The 27,805-nt window shown below is 49.7% G+C and overlaps 2 protein-coding genes across 8 annotated transcripts in view; both read right to left on the bottom strand.

Moving 5' to 3' along the window:
- FARP2 (FERM, ARH/RhoGEF and pleckstrin domain protein 2) overlaps positions 1-2,645 on the bottom strand; it is an 81,732-nt gene extending 79,087 nt beyond the window's left edge. For all 6 annotated transcript variants that reach the window (XM_074364738.1, XM_074364742.1, XM_074364740.1 and 3 more), the window contains exon 1: positions 2,536-2,645. The gene's annotated coding sequence lies outside the window, so the exon portion shown is untranslated. The remainder of the gene's footprint in view (positions 1-2,535) is intronic.
- Positions 2,646-4,191: 1,546 nt separating this feature from the next.
- The window catches only part of SEPTIN2 (septin 2), a 28,478-nt gene continuing 4,864 nt past the window's right edge, over positions 4,192-27,805 (bottom strand). For both annotated transcript variants that reach the window (XM_074364737.1, XM_010948102.3), the window contains exons 2-13: positions 25,570-25,603; positions 24,080-24,200; positions 17,803-17,889; positions 16,919-17,042; positions 16,347-16,481; positions 16,076-16,193; positions 13,420-13,521; positions 12,902-13,047; positions 11,506-11,589; positions 10,426-10,483; positions 8,995-9,097; positions 4,192-6,147 (exon numbers count right to left, since the gene is read on the bottom strand). In XM_074364737.1, coding sequence (XP_074220838.1) covers positions 8,996-9,097; positions 10,426-10,483; positions 11,506-11,589; positions 12,902-13,047; positions 13,420-13,521; positions 16,076-16,193; positions 16,347-16,481; positions 16,919-17,042; positions 17,803-17,889; positions 24,080-24,200; positions 25,570-25,578 — 1,086 coding nt within the window. In that variant the 5' untranslated portion in view covers positions 25,579-25,603 and the 3' untranslated portion in view covers positions 4,192-6,147; position 8,995. The remainder of the gene's footprint in view (positions 6,148-8,994; positions 9,098-10,425; positions 10,484-11,505; positions 11,590-12,901; positions 13,048-13,419; positions 13,522-16,075; positions 16,194-16,346; positions 16,482-16,918; positions 17,043-17,802; positions 17,890-24,079; positions 24,201-25,569; positions 25,604-27,805) is intronic.

Below are 27,805 nucleotides of genomic sequence, written 5' to 3'. Positions count from 1 at the left end.
CAGAAGTTTCTTTTGTGTAGCATAGGGAACTATGTTCAATATCTTGTAATAACTTTAAATGGAAAAAAATATGAAAATGAATATATGTATATGCAAGACTGGGACATTGTGCTGTGCACCAGAAAATGACACAATGTAACTGACTGTACTTCAATAAAACAAAAAAAACACCAGCTTAGGGGGAAACCAATCCCATGACCCCAAAATAAAACTGCTTATTTCTCTGCCTTCCCGTCTGAGCCTTGTCCACGTACTCGCATATTTTTACATCAGTATAACTGCTGTGTACAAACTACTTCACCTTTCTGGTTAAGACATGCTTTTGAACATATTTCCATGGATAAAAAATGGTTCAAATTCTGCTTGGAGGGAAGGACAGGAATGGGGTTCCCAGAGCACGTTGACTGGCTGTGCAGTACGGAGTTCATGTATCAAAATTTGTTTTCAAAACTGGGATTCCACAAAGTCTTTATCACATACTGGTAGCTGCTCTCCAAAAAGATTAGACCGAGTTACACAATCACCAGAAACCCACCAAACACTGGGCTTTACCATATTAAGTTTTGCAGAACCCTCACCTTGACACCCTGTTGCTGCGGTAAAACCTGGAATTGACGAATATGCTACCGTCCACTGATGCACTACACATCCGGACCTCAGACAGCAGGACTAGAGTGACCTCGGCTCAACACCCAGCTTTGCAGAGGGTTCTTCCTGCACCTAACACCATGCTGCATACAGGAAACTCACCACCCTCTGAGCAAAGGGGTAAGTGGCAAGCTTATGAGAGGGTGAAGGACAAACAGAAGAAAACTGAGAGGGCAAGCAACAGTAACGAAAGTCAGCTACTGTCTGAGGACAGGGGAGGTGCTGATGGGACTAGAGGCAGGAGTGTTTGGAAAACAGCAGAACTGAATCCTTGGGGCCCCGTGGATTTAAAAGAGCTTGCATGGAATTATCCCTGCATCAGTCATCGCTTTGTCAGTCCAGCTCATATCCCTCCCTGGAGCAGGATAATTCTGCTTAAATACCGCCTCCCTCTCTCTCTGCTGTCTGCTCAGACTGTTCTTCCACCTACTCATAGTACAGCAGTTAACACTTATTAAGCACTATGTGTGTGCCAGGCATCCAGCAGCTCTTCTACCGGTGCTTAATCCTCACAGCTTCACGGGGTAGGTAAATTTTAACCCCACCTGTAGACAAGGAGCTGGAGGCAGAGATAAACGAATGCATCATGTAAGTTTCTCTTTGGAAAAGGAACCAGTACCAAGGGAACCTGGAAGCCTACTAGGAAAGGATGTTCACGCAGGTAAACGGGTCAGCAAACTTCTGCAGTCAGGAAACTGCCCGTCAGCACCTAGTCCAATGGCTCAGTTCAAGCTGCACATTGAGAATCTGCAGCAAAGCAGCCCAGGGTACACAGGGTCAGGGTGTGGCCCTAACCCAGTCACTCCACTTCCAAATGAGGCCTGGTCTGACTGTGTCTCCTCTGTAGATTTTGAGAGAACCAAACAAAGTAACAGTATGAGGCAACTTACAACCCCTCACTAAGACTTAGGTCTCTTGCTGCACAGAAACTCATAAAAAACCTTCCGAAAAACAGCATGACACAGAAAATTAACATTACATGCGTCCTACAAGTAAAGGCCACTGCATGCCTGCCTACCTCAAATGTCCTCTCCCATCTCTCTGGCAGCGAGAAAGTCCGAGTTGTCTGCTGTAACAGTTCACACACAACCAGCCCCCAGCCCAATGCCCACATGGCCATCAAACATCCCCACAGTGCCCAAAGTTCCCTCACGGAAACAACAAAAGCAGAGAGAAAAGCCACCCTTTACAGATTTAGCCCCGAGTTTAACCCTTCCCAGCCTTTCTTTACACTGTGGGTTAACGTTACTTCCTTCAATGCGCCTTGTCTGCATTTGTTTTTCACAGCAATTACTGACCAGCAGACACATGATAGGCCACCAGCGTGAATGGAAAAGGTGCTTGAGTGATGCGCTGGGCATATTCCCGTGCTAACTTTAATGATTTTCCTCTAGAAGGCTTCCCACAGCCTTGGGAGACTTTCTAGACCTTCATGGAGCAAAAAGCATTAATTCCTAACACCGAGTCTGAGCTTTAAGATACAATTTAAGAAAAGGCCAAGAAGGGCGTGATCACAAGGCAGCTTGAGCTTCCTCCTGGGGCTCTGCCGGGGCCTCCACGCGGGACCCTCCCCGCCCACACCCGGCGGTCCACGCGGGATCCTCAAGCCCACCCCCGGGCCTCCACGCGGGACCCTCCCCGCCCACCCCGGACCTCCAGCAGGCAGGCTCCCACAACGGCCCTCCTCGCACGGGGCCCGTCGCCCTAGAAGGCCTTCCGAGCCCGGGCGTGGACTCCTCTGGCCGACCGAAGTCGGGAGGCGCCCGGGCCGCCGCGAGCCTCAGAGCCCGCCTCGTTCGGGGCCTCGGCCCGCGGCCTCCACCGCCCGCCCCACGAGGCGAAGCCAAGCCCCCGCCTGCCCGCAGCCCCGCAGCCCCGCGTCCTCACCCGAGGCCCGTCCCGCGCCGTCGCCTGCAGCCGCCTGGGGATCCCGCGCCGGCCCCGCCCGCTCCCGGCGGCCCGCGGGCCACCCCCGCGCCGCGACCCCTCCCCCCGCCCAGGGCCCCGCCCTCGCCCCGCGGACGCATCGCCGATTGGTCCGCGGACTACTGGGGCGGGGCCTCCGCTACCCGCGGCCTGGACCGGCGACACAGTTCTGATTGGTGAATGGACGGGAGGGGGCAGGGCGAGAGCGGATGCGCAGAGTCCAGTGCAAATCAGCAGATTCGGCTCTCTGGGCGGCACGTGGTCCTGGGCCGTGTGCCGGCTCGCGGAGGAGGGCGGGGCGCCGGGTCCTGGGGGCGGGGAGCCGGCCCGGGGGCCGGGGCGCGGCCCTGGGCGGGGCCTCGGCTCGGAGGGCGGGGCGAGGTTCCAGGCGCGGTTCCTGGAGCAGTTCTTTTTCTGGCTCCATCCGTTCTCGTCCTTGGCCACTAGTCTTCCTGCTACCCGCCCCCGCCACCCATTGCGCTCCTCGTGGGGTTACCGGGGCCGTGGCCTGGGGGCACTGAGGGCCAAGCGAGGATGTGCAGGGCGTGCCGGGTCGTGCTGGGGGGGATACACGGCCCTCCCAGCCTTCGCAGTCCTCCTCTAGCCTCGTGACCCACAACCGGGAATGGAAAAGTGACACCACATCGGAGCCTCCCAGGGCCGCGACTCGCAGGTATACATGCCCCTTCTCCTTCGAGGGGTTCAGCGAGCTCCTACGCATCCTTAAAGACCCTGCTCAAGTTGCCTTGGTCCTGGCACCCGCCACCGTCCCCGCGCCCCTCGAGGCAGTCTAGGAGCGCCCCCGCGCGGCTGTCTAGGTTGTAAAACCAGGATGGACCGGTACCCGTCCTGGAGAGGACTGTTAGTGTTCTGCCTCCTGAGCAAGGCACGCAACCCTCACGTTTCCCAAAGGTAAGAAAAGTGGCGCTTCCCGGCGGGCAGCCTCGGGGTCCGAGCATCGGCAGGGCCCTCCGGTTCCCCATCGCTGGGGCTTTTCCTCTTAACCGGCCCCAGGCAACACGGCCAGCCCCAAGGTTGGAACCCAGGCACTGTTCCCGCTGCCCCCAGGGCAGCGCACACACCTGAGCACAGGGCCCGACAGGTGCGCGGGCCAATGGGGACTGCGCAGGGGAAGGACCTGACTAAGGGGTACTTGGAGAGAAGGAACTAGAGGCAGCCGGGGCGTCACTACCCAGGAGTTCAGGCAGAAGGAAAGAGGCCCTCACGGTCCCAGGCGGTCAGTGGAGACCACAGCAAGGCGGCCAGCAATCCGGGTCAGGCTTCCAGGCCAGGTTTTCATTTCCTCTAATATGTTAGTTGTTGCTACAGTGAATGAGATCTTTTTTCTCCTGCACTTGTTACTTAGTGAGTTCGAAACACTAAACTCTTACTAGTGCTAATTTTTTTCAGACATTCTTTCACTTTAAGCAGATGATCAGATTCACCTGTAAATAATTCATCTTTATGGCTTGCTCTTTTGGGCTGGGATTGCCAATACAAAGTTGCTGGTGCAAATTCTTCCTGATTTTTATACACAGAAAAAGCAGGGCTTTCTTCTAATCTTTCCCAGAAGGCCTTACACCTTTACCTCGTAAAGAGCCAATAATGACTACTCACTTAATAGCTAAACAACAGTGCTTTATTGATAAAAAGGTTAGTTTCAATGGATACAAAATTGCTGTGTAAAATAAGTCTTCAAAATACATTTTTATAGGTAAAGATTCTCTCTTAGTAAAAGAGCAATTATGTATTAGCAAAATTACTTATTTAGATTTGGGCAGCAAAACAAAAGGGAACTTACAAGTGTAACAGTGCAGGTCTGCCCACCCCCATGCAACCATCAGGTGCCCACCAGCCCTATGCAGTGGTTTGACTACATACAGGGCTTACACTGACCACTTTCACACGCCTCGCATTTTAACAGCTTTTACTAGCAGTTAATAAACGCCAAAATAACCCGAATAATTGGTCTTGCATGGATGTGCCCTATATGGAACACTTTTTCTTGGTAAAAACTGCACAGTGCACCCAAATCTGTTAACTCTGGACCACTCACAGTACACAACAGAGAAGAAGCAAAGTCAGGGGAGCACCTGGTGATTTTCTGCAGTAACTAATACACTGTGACCATCTCATCTTCTATTTTGTCTGGCCAAAACAAAACCCCTCCTCATCCTGGGAATAAGTACTTTCTCCTGTTCCAGCAAAATGAAAACCCGGAACCAGCACCTGCTCCCTCCAGGTCTCTTTTCATCTGTCACTTTCTGGGGACCACCTTCCCACCCGAGAGCACTGGCACCCCTTGAGGCACGACTGGGAGACCTGGGGAGGCCCACTGGGAGGAGAGGGAAGGGCCGAGGCCACAGAACACAGGAAGCCCCCCAGGTGCGGCCTCCCAGGTGGTGCTGGGCAACCGCCACACTGCAGACCAGAAACGTCCTTCATTCTTACACAGTATGTGGAGAAATGTGTGTAACACATGAGGGAACTGACAGTGGCTGAAAGGAGCCTAGACGGTTTGCACATAAAAAAATTATCACTGCAATTTGCCTGAAAACCATTCAGAAAAGAAAGAGTTAAAGGAAAAGCCAAATCAGGAAAACCTGGTCAGCATTTTGGGCTCCACTGGGCTGAAGCCTCGGGGCTACCCACCAAAGGATCCTGGCTTCCACCGAGGCAGATCTACACCTGCAGTTACAGAACATACAGTGATGTGCAGCGAAAAATACAAAAAGGCTGGTCAGCACAGGTCAATAGTTAAATTTCTTTAAAAAGTTGTTTTTTAAATTCAGTTGAGTAAAAATAGTTTGACTCATAGTTTAGGTAAGACTTAGCTGCAACAGGAAAAACTGGAGTGCACGGGCCCTCTGATCTTTTCTGTGGCAGAGTACACCACTATTCCTGGGGAACGCCCCACAAGGTGGCTCGTGGCGAGTTCTCTGCGGAGTGGTTTAAAACATGACTGAGCCTCAGACTTGACTCGTTAGAAAATTCGCCGCTAAAAGCCTGTTTTTAAGAAAACTCTGTAAGTACAAACATGTATCTATTGGATTACTCTCTCCCGTCCCGCTTGGTAAGCAGATGCGCGTGAAGGTGAATGAACGCTGAGTCAGAGCAGCGCCCGCGGCTGCAGGCGTGGCGCCCCGGTGAGCAAGCGACCCTGCACCAGGGAGCTCCTCTCGTCCTCTCCTGGGTCAGGTCCACGTCTCCACCACTCAGGAGCACCCTGGGAGACCCAAGTGTTCTAGAAATCAATCAGGGTTAGTCAGGCCAGCCAAATCAATTTCAGGATTAACGACACATGCTGACTGACCCCAGGGAATCAATTCTAACATCAGTGGTTATTTAAGGTGGAAGAAAAACGAAAAGGGAAGTTCACCTCATAAAGTATCAAGTGTGACATGACAATGAAATACAAACGTTAAAGGTACTTCATACAAAATAAACACAGCGGAAGTTTAAAAAATTAAATTCTCAGGCACAGGTACTGTGTAAAATGTGGACAAGCACCCCTCCACTACTCTTGAAAACACGCAGCTGTTTCTCATCGGAATGTTCATCTTGCAGTGTTTTCTGGAAAAACAAAAAACAGCACATTGTAATGGGAGCGATGGGAAGCCTGCTGCCTGCACTGTTAACAGCATCACTCCTGTGTAACAAGAGGGCACACTGAGCAGACGGGGGGCTCCTGCGACCCCAAGGTTCACCAAACTCAAAATGTCATTTATGAGGCTCTTGGAAATTGGAAGTACTACAAAGCTGAAAGGTATACAGAAATGCAATTTTATGCACCGAAAGAATTTTCGTAATTCCATGACTAAAGTTTAAGAAGTCTTCTCTCAGTCATGCATAAATACGCAGTGATGCGCCAGAAGACCTGAGCAGATGCAGGGAGCCACTTTGTGAACAGACTGGATTATTTAATAACATCACCTTACTGTGGAGGAAGATTGTTAAAAAAAAAAAAAAGTCTCAAGACAGTTTCTTAGCTTTTTAATTGTTTTTTTCTGGTGGTCATTGTAAGAGTGTAGAAGCATTCCTTCTTTGATAATGTTACATTTCTAAGCTTCAGGTGACATGTAAGACCTTCTGTAAGATTTTTCTCAAAGTTTTGAAAAGCTATTAGCCAGGAACATGGTGTAATAAGATGTAACATTTTTCCTTTAAAAAATTCTAAATGTGTGTGTAGAGTTAAGAAGCTGTTGTACATTTATGATTTAATAAAATAATTCTGAAGGAAAAAAATTAAAAAATGAAAAAAGCAGCAGCAAGAGCAGAGAAAATGAGCTGCTCTCCATCGCCCCCTCCTGCCTCGAATCAGACCTGACCCCTGGAGTCCGCTTCTCTTCCTCTGACCACCATCTCCCCTGTCAGGTGCCAAACCTGCCTCTGCAGACTTACCCTCTGGAGCCAGGAGGCCCGTCAGTTCACAAGTGACATGGCCACAGGAAAGTAACTGTAAACCTTGCACAGCATCAGTGTCTTTACTCGTCAAGTCAGCACACACCCTCAGGACCATTCTCAGGTTTCAACACGACGATGGAAGAAAAGCAAACTGACCCCGGGTGGGGGGGTGCTCCCTTTACAAGTAACTGGTTGCACCTACATCCGTATTTATGAGCCACAGAAGGGCAGGGCTCTGTGCCAGTACCTGATGCCCCCAGCATGCCCCTCCAGATCCTTCACCCTGTCTGTGCGTCAGTCTGACAGGTGTCTGACCTCCAGGCCTGTGCCTACCGTCTCGTCCATCCTGCGATGTGTCAGCGGAGCATGAGTAACCCACGTCTTCCCATCACCTCCTGTTTCCATCAACACCCTCACGTCACTACAGTCAGACCTCTAACCTGCAGTAGAGACTCTCTACCTACATCCCAGCCCACGCCGGTCTGGGCCAGCTCAAACTCTCCACCCAGCCAGTCAGCTCCTCTGTGGAGCAGGCTTTCCTCCACCCGAGCCCACGTGGCTGCTTCCTCCTCTGGTCTTGACTTGACCTGACCTTTCCCTCCTTCCTCCTGGAGGGGACAGAGCAGCCACTTGGACAGCTCTGAGTGTCCACCTGTCCACGGCACTCAGGACATTGCCTTTGCCTGATCCTGGGCCCCTTGGGTCTGCACACTCCCTTCAAGCAGGGAGGCCAGCACACACCAGGCCAGACATCTGTGTGACCCACTGAGTGCCAAGGCCAGAGCAGTGGAGGGGGAGGTCAGCAGCTCCACCAAGGTAGCCCCAACCCACCTGGCTTCCCTCTCCCCTTCACCCCATCCCTTCCTGTGGTCTGCAAGAGCTGCTTCAGTAACACTTCAAAATTCTCTTTGAAGAGAAGGTCTCAGCTTTGATAAATGCCTAGTTGTATGACCTATAAAAGCTATGTTAACGTATAATCTTTCTTCTATTGTTGTGAGATAATAGAACAGATACTGGCCTCTGCCCCAGGTGCTGGCACAAAGCTCTGAAGGCCCGGTAACCTCTCGGGTGATGGGAACACTGGGGCACCTCCTGTTCTAATGCTTGGCCTCTGACCTCTGACCTCTGTTCCTGACACAGGGCTCCTGAAACCTTTGTAACTGTTGAGCAAGAGGAGTATCTGCTGTTCCAATGAGGGAACCCTGGGTGGGCTCCTGGGTGGGGGGATGGTCACTGGAAAGACCAGGCCATGAGAAGCTTGTAATTTTCAGCCTCCAGGGAGGCAAGGGAGAGGAACAGGGAGTGGAGTTCATGACTGATCATCCCCACATGAGGAAGTGCCACGAAACTTCAAAGGAGGGGTGCAGAGAGCTGGGGAGGGGAGCACACGCGTACCAGAGGGTGACATACAAAAACTCCTGCACTGAAGACCCCCGACCTCGCCCTATGGGTCTCCACCCACTATTCATCTGCGTCCTTTATCACATCCTTTCATAACCTGGGAACCCAGCAAGCAAAATGTTCCTCTGAGTTCCGGGAGCCGCTCTGAACCCAAGGAGGGGATGTGGGAACCTCTGGTTGGTCTGAAGGACAGGTGACCACCTTGGCCAGACACTGGCATCTGCAGTGAGAGGCAGTCCTGCGGGACCGCGCCCCTCACCTGTGGGACCTGACCCAATCACCAGGTGGGTGGTGTCAGAGCCGAGACTGCAGACCCGGCTGGTGTTGGGGAGAACTGCTCGGTGGGGGGAAAGCCTCCACAAGTCTGGTGAGAGTAGAGACACACAGGAAAGAAACGCACAGGAACGAACAGCTGCGTTTTCCCTGCAGGGGAAAGAAAAACTGGGTCTTTCCATCACGCCTGTTAACACGTTTACAGAAAACCCTGTACTCGACGGGGGTGGGGAAGCTTCCCTTTTTAAGAGCAGCAGTCTCTCCTGTAAGGCCAGCGACGTGGTTCAAGATGCAGAGCATCACTCAGACCCAAGGAGCCCGTGTCCTGGGCTTTCCCATTACCTCACACGTGGTGCCCGGGAGCCCCGCTGTCGCCGTCCCCGCCCTGCATCTGCAGCTGCATCTGTGCCTGCATCCTCGCGATCATCTCCTGCATGCGGCGGAGCTGCACACAAGACGGGACACGCTGTTGGTTCTCTGTGTGTGTTCTGGGATTTCTAGCGCTCCAGCCTCCAGGTGTCCGAAAACATGACAATGCGCTAGTATACTGACGATTCTTAAAAATCAGTAAAAGGACCAACCACGCCACAGAAAAACCAAACAAGTGATAAAACATGCAATTCAAATAAACAGCACCAACAGACAGAAATAAGAAAGACAACGTGGTGTGTTTTAACCTATAGGGTGGGACGGAGACGGCCACCGCCCACTGGGGAGTGCTGGGGAGTGTGAGCGGATGGAAGAGGTCTGGTCTGGCCTCTCAGGAACTGCAGAATAGGGCCCTGTTATCCAAGCAGTCACGTCCACCCCTGCTCTCTCCGTTTTTTCTATCGTGACGGCTTCTGTGTGTTTAGAAAGACCTCCAGGCAAGGACTGTAAAATATTTACCTAAATTTTCTTCAGGTAACTCTGTGATTATGTTTTTAACATTTAAATACTCAATCCATAGTGAATTAATTTGGCCAAAGGAGTGAGTTTCATTTTTGTTTTCAAAGGGCTGGCTGTCCTGTTATCATTTACTCACAGGCCTGGATTCCCCACCAGCCTGGAGCCAGCCTGACCACAGAGCACTTCCATACTTGTGACCTATTTCCAGACCTGTATTTAATCAGCCTGCCACGCCTGTACCACACTCTGGACGACCACTTCGACGTTTCTCAGCCAGTACAGCTAGCCTCTTCCTGTGGGTCTGCTGTTTACAGAGCTTCCTGTATTTCCCATGCTTAGTCTTCAAAACAAATGAAATTCTTTTATCAAGCTCTCCCCTAAAAAAAAGAACTCGGCGAACACAACTCTGCTGGAGTTGCACTAACTCAGGACTGCAATCCCCGCATTGAGCGTCCTACCTAAAAACTGTTTATTCACACTTTTGAAGAAGTTTTCAGCAGAAAAGTTTCTTCTCCTGTGTAAGTCCTACGTGCCTCTTGTTAAATTTTTGTTAACGATGGTGAATGGAAGTGTCTTCACTGTACTTTCATTGTCTATGGACAGGAAAACGACTGACTGGTAAACATTTTACAAAAACGTCATGTTACTAAATTCCATTTCCAACTTTCCCCACTACATTGCCACTGGAGAGTAAGTGAGACGGCAGAAGGAGAGCCGCACACACCTGTGCTCACAAGCGTGCCGTGGCGCACGACGGGCACCGCCAGTGCCGTGCAGGGCGCCCCCTCGCAGGCGAACAGGCAGGGCTGCAGTAAGACCACCTGCAACTACTTCTGGCGTAACAGCTTCAGGGGCAAAGATTTACAAAGCTCCTTTCCCACTTACCTCGGCTTCCTTTTCCAGCAGGATCTGGTCTTTATTCATGTCCTCATTTTCCACTTTTCTGAGTTGAAAGAAATTACAATTGTAACATTGCGACAGATGTAGTTGGTTATTTCTGACAGATACCCTAAGGAAAATTTCATTTTACACTTCTGAGAATGCATCTATTTAAAATTACATATGTTTATCATTTATCTGATTAAAACATGAATGAATAAGAATGGAAAAAAAAGGACCACCAAACAAAATTCAAGACATTTTCCTTATTCTAAGCGGGGGGGAGGGGGGGGGCTTCATCTTTATCTACGCCAGAAGACGGTACACTATTATCTGAAGAAGGCTCTTTTCTGGGTGAAGGAACAGGGTCTGAGCAACCAGGCAGAGGTCGGTGCCACGGCCCCTCCCAAGCTGTCCTGGTGCTGCGGCCTGCTGGCTTCCTCGAGTGGGACCTCCTCACTGCCTCTACATCCTCTTAGTGTCTGGTCCCCAAATTAATAACACAGTAACACGGACCTGAAAGTGTATCTCATGTACGTATAAATCCACCCAATCTAAACATTGTGAATATTTCAATGAGCTACAACACACTAATTCTTTTTACAAACAATGTATAGCACTTACTAGTTAATTAAAGAAACTCCCTACGCTGAGGTGTCGTTTTTCAGACACAAATCAGGTCACAAGATACAGATCTCAAATAAAAACCTATTAGTTAGGATGATTAAAAAAAAGGTGTGTGAGGGTGGCTGTTCACCCTTGGCTTGGCACTAGTTTCTTAACAACAGGTGAGGAGTCTGTCCTCGCTTGCAGAGTGACGCCTTTGAGAAAGTACCCAGGTCTTTCCATCTAGAGGGGCTCCTGATGTTCAGATGATTTGAGCTACCTTTTAGCAGGCAAAAAAAAACAAAGAGCGAGTGAGCCTATCTGATTAAATGAGCAGCAAGTATCCTGTGATAACTTCTGAGTGGGAAACCAAATGGCAGTGCTCAGCGTCACCGATAACTGGACACCAAGAGGAGGGGACAGCACGACTTGGATGACACAACATGGACCAGGGGGGTCAGCGTGACTTGGGGCAACGACCTGCCGCCTCTTTTGAGCCTCTCGGACCGGAAGTTCTCATAGTGAAGGTCCTGGGTCACCTCCTGGAGATCCTGCATGTGGGTGCTGCAAGAGAAGAGGGTGCCTGGGCTGAGCCATGCCCACACGTCCACCCATTCCGGACCCTAGAGAACACAGCAACTAACCCCCCCGCCACCCAGTAAACATGCACAAAGGGACGGGGTAGCGAGGCTGCGCAAACCCTACGGAGGAGCACCCCTCTGTGCTAACGCAACCAGCAACGCACAGACACACCTGCCTGGGCCGTCACCACTGACAGGTGCACGTGCTGATGGTTTTAGAAGATTTTTTAGATAAACAATATCTGAAAGAGAACACCCTTTTCTAAAAGAGCATATGGAAAACGTGATTCAAACGTTCATGACTTCTCAAGCTTAACATTTATATCAGAAAGAGCTGATTAGCCTACTCTGTGGAGAAAACCATGAAATGAAGTATTAATATTCTGGATGAGGCAGAAACATAACTCTGAATCTTCTAGTCATCTTACAAAAGATGGCCCAGCTTGTTCAAATACTTAAGCACTGGAGAATGAGTAACATGCCTGCCCACTCGGGGTCTGGGCAGCAGACAGCGATGGCAAAGGGGCAGCTCCTTTGGCCGACACTGCAGCCCCACTTCTGGCCTCCACAGCCTCCGGCTCCGGGACGAGACCAGATGGCCTGGCCGCCCTGGAGGACCATGGCAAACTTTCACCTCTTACGTGGTGACTGGATCGCACTGACACAACTTGAATGGTTAACTTTAATGGTATTCTTAGTGACTTTAACTCACTAAAAATTCCTGAACCAAGTGAGACCTCTGTGGCATATACAGCAATTTTCAGTTACTCAAAATTTATCCGGACTGGCTATTCTTTGAACTCTTCTGATTAAAGAGGTACTAGATTTTAGCAATGTACTTTTTAAGGCTCTTTATGCAAGAGCAACAGCAATGCATGTGCGTATGTTGCTAAAGATAAAACTTTTTTTTTCAAGGAAAGAAGTCTATCTTTGTGGTCTGGTACTAGTTGCTAAGAACCAGCGGAGCCTCTCAAGGCTAACTGGGGCCCTCCACGTGAGACTGAGGCTGACTGGCATGGGGACGCATTTCAGCTGGGCTGGAGAAGGAGCTTGTGGCCCCAGCAGGAATCTGACCATTTCCTGCCCAGAGCAAGGGGTGTCCCATGTTTGGTGTGGTCACCCCACAGTTTAGGTCTCAAGTCTGTTGGCATCAGAAGGGGCTCTGAGATTAGGAGGGAGAGCCTACTGAGCTCCAGGCCCAGGTGCACCAGGCAGTGACAGCTGCAGCGGGGGCACACAAGGTCAGAGGTCACGGCCACGCCTGGCAGCCCGGCCGGGACGCACGTGCACCTTACATGAGCATGGTCCTCAGCTTCAGAAAGTCGTTGTGCTCTGGGTTCTCCACCTCCACGACGCCCCAGGGGTAGAGACGGCCTCTGACCTTCTTGCCTTTGGCTTCAATCAACTGATTGGATCCAACCACAGAAAACGGGATACTGGCCTAGAAAGACACGCAGGGAAGCCCCATGTTCTCCACGAACACAGGGACGTGAGCACCAACTGAGCACACTGCTGCTGGCGACAAGGCTTTCTCGGAAAGCGAATGGCACACACTTCTCTCGCGCGTGGCAGGTATCTTCCACATGGGTCAAAATGCATGAAAACAAATTAAACCTCCAGCAAGACTTCTAAGCCTTAGGTGACAGCTACGGTAAAACACATTTAAAGCAAAAACACTATTAAAACCAAACCTAACCAGCTGCAGAGGTTGTCCTTCCAGGACTTGGCTCTCTGCCAACTCTTTCCATTTTAAACGCACCAACGACATGAAGCAGGAGTTATTACCCTGGGCACTTGGAGACAAAGTTCCTACCTTAAGAAGTCTAGTCTGCTCTTTAAAATCTTCATCTTCATCTGACTCTGCATCAGGTAAGTGATAGATTTTGATGTTATGTTCTTCAATTTCATCCAGAATCTGAAAGAATGACCAAACCAGGAGCAGTCTTAGCAAACTGCATACCACTTCAGTCAGGTCCAACTCATCACATTAGAAATATGTCAGAATTACCCAAATGTCAATAAAGAATCAAATGGATCATAACCATTATCAAATGATTTTGTTAACTGCCAAAAAGGTACTCATGCCTGCACTCTGAAGGGTCCTCTGCCCAGAACAATAACGTCGCACCCTCACCTTCGACGTACAAAGCAGCAGACTATGGACGGCGCCAGGTCAGCGGCTCAAAGGAAACCACACCACTACCAGCCTCAGGAGGGAGCCTTCCAGGGAGAGGAGGGACATGCGCCCAAGGCGCGGAGGGGAGGGAGCCCGGCTCGCATCTTGGGACTAACAAGAGGTCCAGGCTGGCTGGAACCTAAGACGTCTATCTAGTTGGATGAGATGGAAGAACGACTGGTTCCCTAACAACCGTTCCCTGAACGTCAGCAAGGGGTCTATGGATCTGGACGACAGGCAGGACATGGCCAGCAGTGTAACCGCACACCCTGAGCTGTCAGCCCTGCAGAGCAGCCCAGAGGGAGAGAAAACCTGGGCTGGAGCCGAAGGCAGCAGTCACTCACCAGTCAGCCAACTAAACCCCAGCCCCCAACTCCCCTGCACTCGGGTGCTCCAGGCAGGCTGGGCCTCTGCTTACCCTCCCCCAGAACCTGGGCCTTCAAGCCAAGCCAGCAGGAAACACCCCTACTTTCAACGTGCTCCCAGATCTGTTCCTCCTTAAGGGCCCTGTGTGGTCAAAGATCTTGGATGAAGTCACAGCCTGCACTAAGTCAGGGTTCAAGGAAAGGCCTTCCTCCCGCATCCTCCACCTCACAAGCTGACGGTCAGCTGGCTCACGGCTGCTGGTTCCTAAGTGAGATGCAGGAGAAGCTGAGCAGTGAGCAAGAACCCGCTCTGCCTGCTCTGTTCCCGCCTACGACCACCCCGCGGACCCCAGCAAGAGGGACAAGCACAGGTCTGAGGGAGCTCAGCAGTAAGCTGTTTAGAGCTGGAAGAGAGGAGGACGCAAGTAATGACCGAAAGTAATTATATGCTTCTCAGTCTGGGTGACTGCAAGAACTGTGGGACCATTTACAGGCAGGCAGGCTGGGAAGACTCCCGTGTACGCACACAAATCCGCGTGAAAGAGAAGTGAGGTTCTCTGAAGAGAAAAGCAGAAGTCACAGGAGGCGGTGTGAACAAAGTAACATTAAGTCACACAGACATTCAGGGGTCAGGAGATAGGAAGGTGGTAAACAGGCAGAAGAACCTCTTCAGGAAGCACAGCAAGCCCTGCTGGGGAGGCCCAGGCTGACTGAGCAGCTGCACATGGAAGCCAGGGGAGGGTGGGTCACGCCAGGAGGTTTACGATGACACCCGAGGACAGGTGGACAGGGTGCCGCGGGAGGCTCCCCAGACGAGGCAGGAGAAGCACATTACAGGCCGGCGGGAGAACCAGACAAGGAGGAGGGATAAAAAGGGTTCCACTCGTTTCAGACTCTGAGCTCAGCCCGAAGAATCTGGGCTACACAACCAGAGATGCCAACCTGACAGCCTCCCCTCCTGCCTGTCCCAAGTCAAACCTGACTGCCTATAAAAGGTGAAGACCCCTTCAGCGCAAACTGCTGAAATGCTGTCAAGCATAAAAACACCTAAGCTTTCGGGGGCCCCTCCAAGGGCCTGAATATTTCCTAGAAATCTGGCAGGCACTCGAGATAAGAAAGGAAAAGGCTAAACACGGGTATATACAATCTGAAACTCTGCTACGACAGAAGACAGCAGGAAAAACATGAACACACGAAGTCAAGCTCTGCGAAATCACCTGCAACATGACAGCCAGTGTCTAAAAACATAAGAGTATCTAGGAGTCAAAAGACACAACAAAGTGGAGCATGCTTCTCAGCAGGCTTCACCTCCAGCTGCGTGACAGGCAGCTCGCACCAGCCAGCGGGCAAGGGCAAACCGGAACGGTGCCGTCTCCCTTTCTCGAAGGGAGACGCCTTACAGAAACCGGTGGCACATCCAGAACCCTCCCCCAGGGGAGAAGCACACGCTCACACACTGCTCTGGGGACACCAACTGTCACACAGCTCCGAGGTGGATGCAGCCATCTTTCAAAGGTTGAAGTGTGCATGTTTCCTTTCTGAGGCTCTGTCTGACTACGCAGTTGTGAGAAGGCGGTGTACTCAGTGCTGACAGCACAGACCTGAGGGGGCCTCCTCTGTGTCAGGCACTGCCCTAAACTTCTGGAACATGCGAGTGAGCAGGGACCCCTAACGGCCAGGAACACAAGAAAGAAAGCCACACGTGAAACCTTCATGAAAGCATGATATTAAAAACTACAGGTAAATGTCAGATGTGGGTGCAAAAGCACCCAGACTCCCCATGCAGGCCCCACGTGCTCCCCCATCCCCTGGTCCTCTGTCCCCTGCTGCAGGCCCAACACACTCCCCCAAACCATCTCCCCTGCAGGCCCCGCACGCTCCCCTGTCCCCTGTCCCTGTCCCCCCGCCCCCACAGGGCCAACGCTCACCCTCTTCTTCAGGCGCTCCCGCTCCTTCAGGGTGAGCGTGTCAGCTTTTGCGATGACAGGCACGATGTTCACCTTGTTGTGTATCGCCTTCATAAACGCCACGTCCAAGGGCTTAAGTCTAAAAGTAATTTGAGAAAAGCATCGCATATTCAGGGAGAGATCAGGGAGGAGTCTTTTCTTTCATTGAACGGTGCAGCTGGGGAAGCTGGGACTGCACACAGCAGACAAGATCCTACTGTGCACAATGGGTTTCCAGGGAGGGTGTGCTGACCCGTGCCCGAAGGGCGAGACGAAGTAGAAGCAGCAGTGCACCCTGTTGTCCACGATGTGCCGCCTGTTCAAGCCACTCTCGTCGTGCAGATAGCGCTCAAACTGCTCGTCCACGTAGGAGATGATGGTCTTAAAGCTGGTGGAGACACACACTCACAGTCTGGGACACGGGCGGCAGGAAGCCCCTAGCTTCCAAGGCTAAATGAGTTTTTCCAGCCCTTGCCTCCCTACCAAATAAAACTCAGCACTTTATTAGTAAGGCAGGAACAGAAAGCTGACCCTAGGTTTGGCAAGACAAAGGTTTTTGGAAATGGTGTCGAAAACGATCTCCTCTAAGTGATGTCTGAATGGAACAGGTTACAAAGAGGCTGCGCTGACTGAGGACAGAGCAGAGGGGCTGGGGCTGGGGGCGGGAGCAGATCACGTGTGGAAACCAGGTGCACTGGGCTGGGAAGCGGACACTGTTGGCCGCCTCAGGCCCAGGAGAGTCTGTGTTCTTGGCACAGAGCAGGACAGACTGCGCGGGTATCCGGCTCCTTGACTTCCTCGTTCCCTGCGGGCCCACGCACGTACCAGTCCCTGCAGTTGATGGCGTCCCCGTAGCCCGGCGTGTCCACCACCGTCAGGCGTAGCTTCACACCTCGCTCCTCAATCTCAACGGTCGAAGCCTCAATTTGGACGGTCCTTTCAATTTTTTCTAAAAAAGAAGCAAACTTTGTAAGAGAGCGTATCTTGAAACTGAGTCAGGTCGCAGACAGGAGAAGTCCCCTCTTGGTGACTCATCATTAAACAAACGACTCAGAAGCTCCCGTCCGCCTCTGAGAAAGGCTCTCAGAAGGGAGCACGACGACTGTGGAGACAGCCCCGGGTCGGCAAGGGAGACCCTGCAGCTAAGGTTAGAGGGGCCTGGGAGGGTAAAAGGCCAATACTGAAGACGACCATTTCTGTTCCTGAGACAAAGAAAACAATTCCCGGATTCATTTAAAACCTGAATTCAAAACTACTGCCAAAGGGCTGCAGTCCTGGGCAGGGCCCGGGTGCCGGGCAGGCTGTGCGCACAGCTCGCTCACACAACAGCCTCCCAAGGTCTGTGCTGGACGATCCATCCCCCACCCCCTCTAGATAAAGGGTCAGACAACACCCTTTCCCACGGCAGTCTTCCACGTACACAGATTTTTCTCCCGAGTGAGAACATTTTCACCCGATACCCCATCAAACAGGTAACACAGGCAGAACCGCCACACGTCACAGACAAAGAGGACGAGTCTGGGGAGCTTGGGTCACGGCACAGGGCCAGAGCCCACAGCCAGGAAGGGGGCATCAGGGGCACACCCTTCCTGCCCCAGTGGTGCTTCCTCGGGCCCGAAGCCAACACACACGTGCGCAGCACGAGGCCACGGAGCGCTCCCAGCAGCTTTCAATGCAGCTGCAGTGGGACAGGGCGGCATACCCCATACCTGCGGCTCCAGGGATGACTCTTTCTGGATAGAGATCAGTCAGGAATAAGCTGTTTATGAGAGTCGATTTTCCGAGGCCGGATTCACCTTGAGATGAGAGGGAAAGGCTGTCAGGGGGCCGTCCGTGGGACCAGGGCCCTCATGTCACTCTGAGCCCTCAACCACCACAGACTCGGCTCAACTCTCCCGTCTGTTCCAGGTCAGAGTGCCGTCGGAGCAGCAGGGTCTGGATGGGAATCCAGATTTGTGAGACTTCAGAACTGGTTACCGTGAGACCAGAAACACAGCCTTACCCTTTCCCATGTATGCAGAATAGACTTCAGAGGTGGGTCTTTTGATGAGTAGAACGCAAAGTGGGTTTTCAACTATGGGTTCTGCTCATTTTTAAATGCATTACATTTTCAGAAAACTGAACATACTCCTAATCCAGCAATGTCAATGGCACTCCAGCTGCCTGAGCCGTGGGGACAGGGAACAGGAAAGGGGATAGGACGACCCCCTGGTGCACTTCACTCTGCAGTTCCCTCTGTCACACCCCCCTCACCGGCAACCACCTTGTGTCAGACGGCTCTCCTGCTCACCTGGCTGAGTACAACATGGCCAATTCACACATTCACACAAGCACTTAATGTATCAAAAATCGCCCTTCAACCACCGTTAACTATGTGTTCTGATTACATGAAGTTCAAAGAAGATACAAAATACCATAACTAAAATTTATATTCAAAGGAAACATGAAGAGATTCCACCACTTTACTGCAGGTCATCATCTAAGGCTTAGCTCTGCTTGGAAAAGTGCTTCTGAACTCCGTCCCAGACCGTTCCCTGGGCTTCTTGGTTTGACCCCTCCCCCAAGTCCTGCACAGCATGTGGAAGGAGCACACATCTGTTTTAAAAATCATTACCTCTGGGAAAATCAACAACAAAAGACTGAACCTGAAATTTGCAGACATACAAAATTAGGGCTGCATTTTAGTTACACTGCAACATTCACAGATGAAAAGGAATGTTAGAAGGAAAAAACCAGAATCACACGTTGCATGTCCAAATGTCAGAGTAAAAACGTGACTAAGCACATACTGTCCCTTCTAACAAACTGTAAAGCAATGCCCTGTGCACTCCTGAGTGCACCTGCAGGTGACTTCACCAGCATGTGCCAAGTCCCCTGAGCGCCTGGCACAGATAGGTGCAGGGACATGGCAGAGAAGAGGACAGGTAACTCCCTGCTCCTGTGGAACCTTGCAATCCAGTGGGGAAGGTCACAGACAAAGCCACTCTGTCACGAATGAGGAACTGTGGACAATAAAGCTGAAACAGGACCAAGCCCAGAAGACGGCCGAGCAAAGGTGTCTGATAGAGATGGCTGATTCCAGACTCTGAATCTTCATTCAAGGGCAGAAGTGATTATCTCACTTGGAATAGCTTTCAGGTCACATCTGCAAATCATCTGCTAACTCAGAACCTGATGCCACGCTCAGGCTGCATCTCTGAGCGCACATGGCTTTGCTCTGTTCTGCTTTCGCAAACATCTCCATCCCAAAGGTTCTCAATTGGGGGAAGCAAGAAGAGGTGTGGACCAGTGTAAATCCATCACCATCGGGAAATTTCAACACAAGACATCCTGGGGTCCGTGATCTTAATTACCTGTTACCCTTTCAAAGCAGTACCAGTGAAGATGGAACGGGGTGGGAGGCATTTGGAGCTGATAACACGGCTTGTGTTTCCACCACCAGGAAGACGCCCTGCAGCAGGCACCAGAGGTGCAGACGCCCAGCAGCCCGAACCCCACCAGGCTGCCAGGAGGCCGTGCAGAAGGCCCGAGGCCAGCAGTCTGAGTGGTCGGCCCTTCTGTTCAGACTTCTGTCTTGAGCCAGGAGGCCGGGAGGAAGCAGAGCACTCCAGACAAGGGAATGACAGGCCCCACAGCCTACAGCCGCCACCACTGCAGGCTCCCGTGCCCTCAGGAAGGAAAACCTGTAACACACCCCACCAGTGAGCCAAGCACGCCAGTCATTTTGCTTGGAGGTCGGTTTTCACTTTCCTAGCTTAGTTCTAGAGTTCTTGGTGCTTGCTCTGTAACCCTCTTGTGAATTTGGCACAAGTCCTAACCATCCTGTGGACTTTCTACCAGGAAGCACACTTGGCAATAAACTCTACATTTTTTATCTTGCTTTACTGACACGTGGAGCTTCCACCTGCTTGGCGAAGCCGTCACCAACCACCACCACCTGACTAGACCCTCGGCAGCACCGTCTTCATGTTCTCACAGACAACCTGCCACCTGACTGCCTTCCTTGATGTCTAACAACTTACTTGTGATTTAAAAATTCCTTGCAATTTGTTGCCCAAAGGTGTGAAATTTCCTATTTCTTCAGAAGTCTGCCCCAAGCTAGGTGTGCTGCAGTTTCTCCGAGGCCCATTTTTCCTAAGCAAACGTGCTGCTGAGGAAGGTTCTGGGTGTTGCGCCCCTATGTTCCCCACAAGCCAGTGGTTTTAGCTGCGTGATTCTGCAGAAACACACATACAGTGCATTACAGCACAACTAACTGTGTCAAGCTTCTTTACATATTGCAAGACTGGCCACAACCTCATGAAGATGTCCATGTCCATCTCACGAGGAACGAGTCTCCTTTTCTTGCCGTTAGCAACAGGGTGATGCCTGGCCAGATCCTCGCACCACGCCGGGCATCTCCGGTGAATGTTCCACAAGCACCTGAAAAGCGCAGGCATTTTCCCGCTGCTCAGCAGTGTTCTGTCAACTGGCCATGCTGTGTGACCGAATTTAAATATTCTACAACATTACTGGTTCTGTTTCGTGAGTTACAGCAAGGAGTGTTAAAATCCGGTTCCTACAGAGTTCTCTGTCTCCCAGCAGGCTGCACACCAAGCAATCGCAGAGCAGCTGTGAGGCGCGCATGGGAGGACATGGCCCTGGACAGACACCTTCTCGCTCCAGCACAGGTCCTGCACCTGCGGGAGGCTCAGGGGGGTGACCTCAAGTGCACTCAATGCTCACGCAGCCACTTCAGCTTTCCCAGGACGGGGGCCTGCAGGGCAATGTCCCATCCCTTGAGTTTACCTCATCTGTGCCTCTCACTGAAACTTTCTCCTCCTCCAGCCTGATGACACCTGCCATTCACTTGTGCCTCGTGCTGCCCACGTACCTAAGACCACTCGCTGCTGTGCGCACGTCTGCCCCCTGCTGCCCACTCCCCACTGCTTCATTCCCCTGCTTCTTCTGGACAAAACACTCTTTCATATTCTACTTTACCAAAGCTACTGGCTTTCAGCCAAATCTTTATTTCCTCCAGTGGCTGCTAGCTCGGCAGCTGCGCTTCCAGCAGGGCTCTGCCCCTGGGGAGCAGCGTGTGGGGTTCACAGCAGCAACCCCCCCCACCCTCGTGCTCTCCTTGCTCAGTGTCAGTTATCGTCAGTTCCCTTTGAAAGACATTTAAGAGGCAAGAAAAAATCTTGTATTTGCCAACACATCTCCCATTTCCAGTGCTTCCCCTTCTCTGCAAACGTGAAGACGCTCATTTAGTCTTTCTTATGGTGTAGGTCTGACACTGATAAATTAGTTCAGCCTATTTATCTGAAAATGTCTTTATTTCATCTTCTTTTTAATCCTTATTTTAAAGATTATTTTTGATGAACACAGAACCTGAGGCTGATGGTTTTGTACTCTCAGTACTTTCATTCCACACGGCTTACGTTCTTCCTGGTGAGAAGCCAGTGGTCTTTTTTACCTTTGGTCCTCTGTGTGTGATCTGGTTTTCTTTTTTTCCGGCTACCTGTAAGATTTTTCTGTTCGCCAGTGGTTTCCACCTATCCGCTGTTGTCTAGACTTATTCTGCCTGGTATCTGTTTTAGTTTGGATGCGTTCTGTTGACCCTTGTCTTCTGCAGTATAACTTGCTGTTGGGCCCACTAGGAAATGTTTCATCTCAGGTGTTGGATATACTTTTTTAATCTCTAGAAGTTCCATTTTCCTCCTTTCTAAAAATCTTCCATTTACTTCTTCACCTTCGTATTTCCCTTTTAAGCACAGAAGCACATTTAGAACAGCTAAGTCAGGTCTGCCAATCCTATCATCTGTCATTTCTGACCTGTTTTTACTGCCTGATTTCTCTCCTGGTTATGGGCCACGTTTTTTTGTTTCCTCTTTGCATATCTAGGAACTTTTTACTGGAAGTTCAATATTGTGACTCTTACACTATAAATGTCTGGATTTTGATGTCTGTCTTCAGTGAGTGATGGGATTTATCCTGGCCAGTACTTAATTTATTTGTAAGTGAGCTTGATCCTTTCAAGGCTTGTTTGTGAGCTCCTCCACATGGACTTTACTGAATGCCAAGGGTGTTCAGCAGGACATCCCCCTGCTTGGTTGGAATTCCGGCATCTCCTGACTCCACTCCAACTTCCCAGTTCTGTGCAGCCTCCAGTTCGACTCTGTCTCCTGCTGGCTACACTCTGCCCAGATCCACGGAAGCTTACCCTGCCCACAAGGTGAGTGTCAGCCGTGGTGCCAGAGGGACCCCAGGGGAGGTCCGTGGAGCCCTCTGTCTTCCTGGGAGCTCTGCCTCACTACCGCAGGTTCATTACCTCAGCTTCCTTGAGCTGTGACCCCATTCTTCCACTGAGACCAGGTGCTCTGCTTGATTTACCCTCCCTGGGGCAAGGGCAGGCAGGCGGCAGAAAGCTGGAATGACTTTACAGTTCATATAATTTGATCCCTTCTCTCAAGGACCAAAGTCCTGCATTGCCTGTTCAATGTCCTAAGAGAACTGCTTCATACATTTTGACCAGCCTTCCAGTTACTCACACCAGGAAGACCAGTCTGGTATAGTTACTTCAGGGTTCGGCAAACTATGGAGCCCTGGCAAATCTACCTGCGACCTTGTGAACAAACCGCCTTGCTGGAACAGCCGTGCTTGTCCACAGGCGTGCTGTCCGGGCCATCTCCCCCGACGCCTGTGGGGCTGAACAACTGCACCAGAGGCTGCCTGGCTCCCAAAGCCTGAAGTGTTTACTGCCCAATCCTTACAGAATGAGTCTGCCAACCCTGAGCTATCCCATCATGCCAGAAGTAGAAGTGGTTGGTCTTGAATCCTCTAAAGCCAAGCAGCCAGGCGCTAGGCTGCACTGCACGTCTCTTTTCCACCTGTGCCACCACCATCATGTAACTGTGCCCCTAAAACCTGTCTCCACGCACTTCTCTGGACCAAGGGCCCTACAGTCCCTCCCACCTCAGATCTGTCCACTACTCGCCCCAAGAAACAACCACCTGTCCTCGCACACACGACCAGCCCATCAAGCTCCTCTCACAGCTACCTCATCGTTTTTGAGAATTCTGTGGTTATCGAGAATGAAAATGTGATCTGAATTAACAGTTCATCAAGTTAAGCTGGTCATGGACATGCTGAAACACGTGCATGCTACAGTCCATGATAAGATATACCTGGTGTAACAGAAAATAATTTCAGGTAATCACTCCATTTCAAAAGACTTGAAGAAATCACGCTTAAAACTTATGCAGCAAGGACTGTTCCTTGCTTGAAATAAACCCACTGAAGAACCTTGAGTTATTTTTTATTAATATTAAATAAACAAGTCATTTTTAAAGTGTAACAAATTATTGTCAAACTCAGAGGCCTAAACCAACAACAAACATTTATTGCCTGACAGATTTCTGGGCCAGGAGTTCGGGAGTGTCTCAGGTGGGTGGCTGTGGTGTGAGGGCCAGTCCTGCGGTAACAGCCCATCAGCCAGGATGGCAGCATCAGCTTCCCTGGGCTCAGACGGCATTTCTGGGACGGGCCGCAGCTCCCTGCCTTGTGGGATGCTCTGGGAGGCTGCCTGAGTGTCCCCCAGAGTAACTGATTCAAGACAAGGCAAGGCGCAGCCGCTAGGTTCTGTGACCCAGTCACGACGTCACACATTTCTGTAGTGTCCTGCTGGCTAAACAGGAAGCCCTACTCAGTGTGGGAGGGACCAGAAAGTGTCGTGAATTCTAGGAGGTAAGGAACACTTGGGGCCACTTCAGAGGCTGGCTGTCACAATGAGTAAAACTTTCACAACATATGAATAAGGAAATGACAGAAGTTACAACTTTGCTCTTCAGCAAAATTTTCTAAAGAATTTCCCCCACTAAATTCCTAAGTTATTTGATTCTGCCAACAAAGGAATTTTCCCTTTGACTTTACAGGTCATGCTATTACAATCTACCGATGGGAAGGGGAGATAATTACAAATTTAATAAACTTGAGTTAATTTCTTACCGACCACCATCAGTGTGAACTCAAAACCTTTTTTCACTGATTTTCGGTGAACTTGATTGGGAAGATTTGCAAATCCAACATAGCCCGGAGTTTCTGGATTTATAAACTGAGTTGGTTGTTGCTAAAATAGTATTTCACACAAAAAAAGAACACACACCTTATTAGTTGCTTGTAAGATACTGTGCCAAACATAGATCGAGTCATTTCTATCAGAAAATTGATGGTATTAACTTAAAAGCATTTATAAAAAGAAGAAAAACCCATTCAGTATCATTTCATGCCTATATGCTGACCTAAAATAACATTCCTGTTAAGCAATGAAGCAACACAGAAGATGAATCTTCAATTCACTTATGTCAAATTCTGACTTGAGAAACTGTTTATAGAGCTAAAGAAAATTCAGTCAACTTTACAAAGCAAAGCCACAGCTGACAGTGGTTCCAGCCAACAAATTCAGCTAAAGAATAGCTTCTAAAAATAGACTTCAGGTATCAGAAGTGGTGCATTTGGGAAAATAGCCGGAAAAAGCCCTGTCTCCAGCTGAATTCCCAGCTCCAAGGAACCGAGCCCCACGAAGGTGAGGCAGGCAACCGAGGGGCGTGATGCTGAGCATCCAGCTTCAAAGACCAGGAGAAGGGAGATGGAGAGTGGGAAAAGGGCCACAGCTGGCGGTCAGCCGCTCTCCGAGACTGACGCCTGACAGGAGGAGTCATAGCGGGGGCGCCAAGCCGATGCAGGGAAGCCATGGAGCCAGGCAGCGCTGAGCTCAACATGGGAGGGAATTGAAAAAGACACAGCAGATTCATCAGACGTGAAGACAAGGTATAAAACAGCATTTCCTTTAGGATTTCCTTTTGTAAACGTATATTCACAAGCACACACACAGGTGTAAAAAGAATGTTCACAGAGTGTTACTAGCGGTTATTTCTCAATAACAAAATTGTGGCTAATTTTTATTTTCTTTTTTGCTTATCAAAAGTTCCACACAAAAACTACGATGACTCTGCATCATAGTAACAAACACTCAAAGATTTTAAAATAAAAGGCAAAGGGAAATAATAATCTTGCAATTTTAACCATAAATTCTGCCTATCTCAGCATGTCTTCTAGAATGAATTCCTCTCAGGGCTCTAGGCTAATTTGCAAGAGCTGACATAGGCCAATGTATCACGTCTGAGAGCTCCATTTGTTTCATCTTGATCAACTGTTAGAATTTTTAAATTATTATTTGATCGGTCTGTTGGGAATGAGCCAAGGAGGCTAAATGGATTATCATTAATGTTTTCAGAAACAAGAAATTAGAAATCTGAAAAAAGAAAGCTCACAGCTTTTAGAACGACAATTAAATTAGAACTCTTTTGTCTTAATGAATCAAACATATCAGTTGTATTAAAAATAATAAATCATATAACTCTGGACTATAAACAGTCTGAAAACACAAAGCAGTTTCTCCTTATGGTGCAGACACATGACAAAGTGTGATCTCTTACCTTCGACATCTTTAGTGAATGAAGTGTCGTCAATCTGTTTAGAAGAAAACACACGTATGTATCGATATGTGTACACACATGAATCAACAAGTAAAAAGACTCGCACGCGAGGCATCATTAGCTTGTTTCACTCAGCTTCTCATTACATCAAATACTGCCCCAGAAATGATGAAATGATCACCTCTTATTATGAAGATAAATTAGACATAAAAATTAAGCTACTGAAACCAGCCCCCCCCACACACACATTCATTCCATACCCTCAGCAGTACCTTTTCTAGTACTGATTATATGTCAGGCACTAGATACACAATAGGAGAACAACATAAATTTCCACAACCTCCGGAATTTCTCATTTCCTTTTTCTCTGGAAACCCTCAGCTTTTCAGGAAGGGTGTCTGTGAGGCAGCCTGCCACCTGCTGGAGAACCCCAGCGCCAGGGACTGGATTTGGATGCTGGGCACACAGAGCCAGCCCTGTGAACCACGTCCAGGGGGAAAGGACAAAGTCAAGGCGGGTGCCTCTGTGACTCCTCCTGGTGCTGAGGAATTTCTCAGAAAGCTGCTTTCACCTTCTTGCTTCCCCATTTCCCTGAGGCTGTAACATTCCTGAAGACTGCACACCCCAGGTTTCCTTTTTGAATGGAAATGTCCAACCAAGGTTAAGATGAGATAGCACGGCACAGAAGGTAAGGGTTATGGTCCTGGCTCCCCTTCCAGGGCCCTTTACTCTCATCTGTCCGGCAGAAGAGGGGAAGAGGAAGAGGACCCTGTGAATGGCTTCTTGCTACAACACTCATTACTTAGGGCGAGCAGAAAGTGCAGAGGAAGGACTACTGCTGACGGAGGAGACAGGTAAGCTCCATCTCGAGAGTCCAAAACGCTTAGGACAAGGAAGCAGAATTAAGGCAAGCTCACAGGAAAGTAGGGATGCCAGGCAAGAGAAGCAAGATGAACTGGGAGAACCAGAAAGGTAGGAAAAGAACAGCATGGATCTCGGAAGACCGTGGGAGCAGAGCTCCGGGGGCGAGGACCTCAGGGCTAAGGTGACGGGGTTCCTTGTGTGTGTGCCCTCATTTTCCTGCCTCCAAGAAGAGCTTAACAGGCAAGGTGCAGAAGGAGAAAGACAATCATTTGAACCAAGAAAGTAACATCACCATGATGAAGATGCAAGTGTATTATTTAAAACAAAGAAAACTTTCTGGATCTAAAAACGATGATTTTCAATCTCAGACTTTGGTAGTTGAATTGAATGAAAAGTCAGTTGAGACTTTAAATGTGACTTGGAAAACCAGATATAAGAAATCTCAGTGCACAAGAACAACAGGGAAGGAAACCATGGGTATAAGATGACCTCGAGAGACAATGGAGGAAATCTGCCTTGTTAATAGAAAGTGAAGGTAAAAGGGACAGATGGTGAAAAAAGAGAGTAGCAGTAACAGAGGAAAACTTTCCTGAGAAGAGCAAAGACCAGTCTATCTGGGATTGTGCATTAAGGTGCATTTCACAAGAGTGAATTAAGGTCTCGTGAAGAGAAGGGACATCCTAGGATAATATTATTTATAGTCCAGAATTTAAAATACTAAACGTCCTCAGCAAAACCTAAGATTTCTGGGCAGGAGTGAAAGCAGAGAAGTAAAATTTTCAAAAGGGAGAAGGGAGCAGACACTTGGAATACAGATGGTTGTGGCAGAAGCAGCAGCTGACACCTTGTCTTCAAACAATAAAGAGGTAAGTATCTGACTATGAAAGAAAAGGAAATGTAGCCATTAGAAACTTTACTTACAAATTAGGAGAAAAATATGGAACAGCAACTTTATCAAAGCAGCAAAAAATATGGAAAAGAAACGAGAAAAATTCAAGAATACCAGTTATCAGTGTAAATGGGAAAGAAACAAATTCTCTCATAAGAAGAGATGGCGGGGTGCAGCAGGGATGCGCCAGAAAACCAGCTATATGTTATGTGGAAGAAATGTGCTTAAAACAAAGTTGCCCCCAAAATGTTGAAAACAAAGGGACAGGCTAAGAGATACCAAGCTAGCGCAAACAGAGAATCAGAGACATTGTTACTACCAACCAAGGTAGGATTTAAGGAAATGTGGTCATGATAAAAGGAACAATTACAAAGATAATACATTTATAAACCTGCATCCATGAATACTTACAGCAGATAAATACACAGAACAAAGACTAGGAAAAATACAAGGTGAACTTGAAAAAAGTACAATTTGCGTGGG

The sequence above is a fragment of the Camelus bactrianus genome, chromosome 5 (genome assembly GCF_048773025.1).
Source record: "Camelus bactrianus isolate YW-2024 breed Bactrian camel chromosome 5, ASM4877302v1, whole genome shotgun sequence".
Lineage (NCBI taxonomy): Eukaryota > Metazoa > Chordata > Mammalia > Artiodactyla > Camelidae > Camelus > Camelus bactrianus.
The sequence above is the reverse complement of the archived record's forward strand: the minus strand, read 5'-3'. Positions and strand labels throughout refer to the sequence as shown.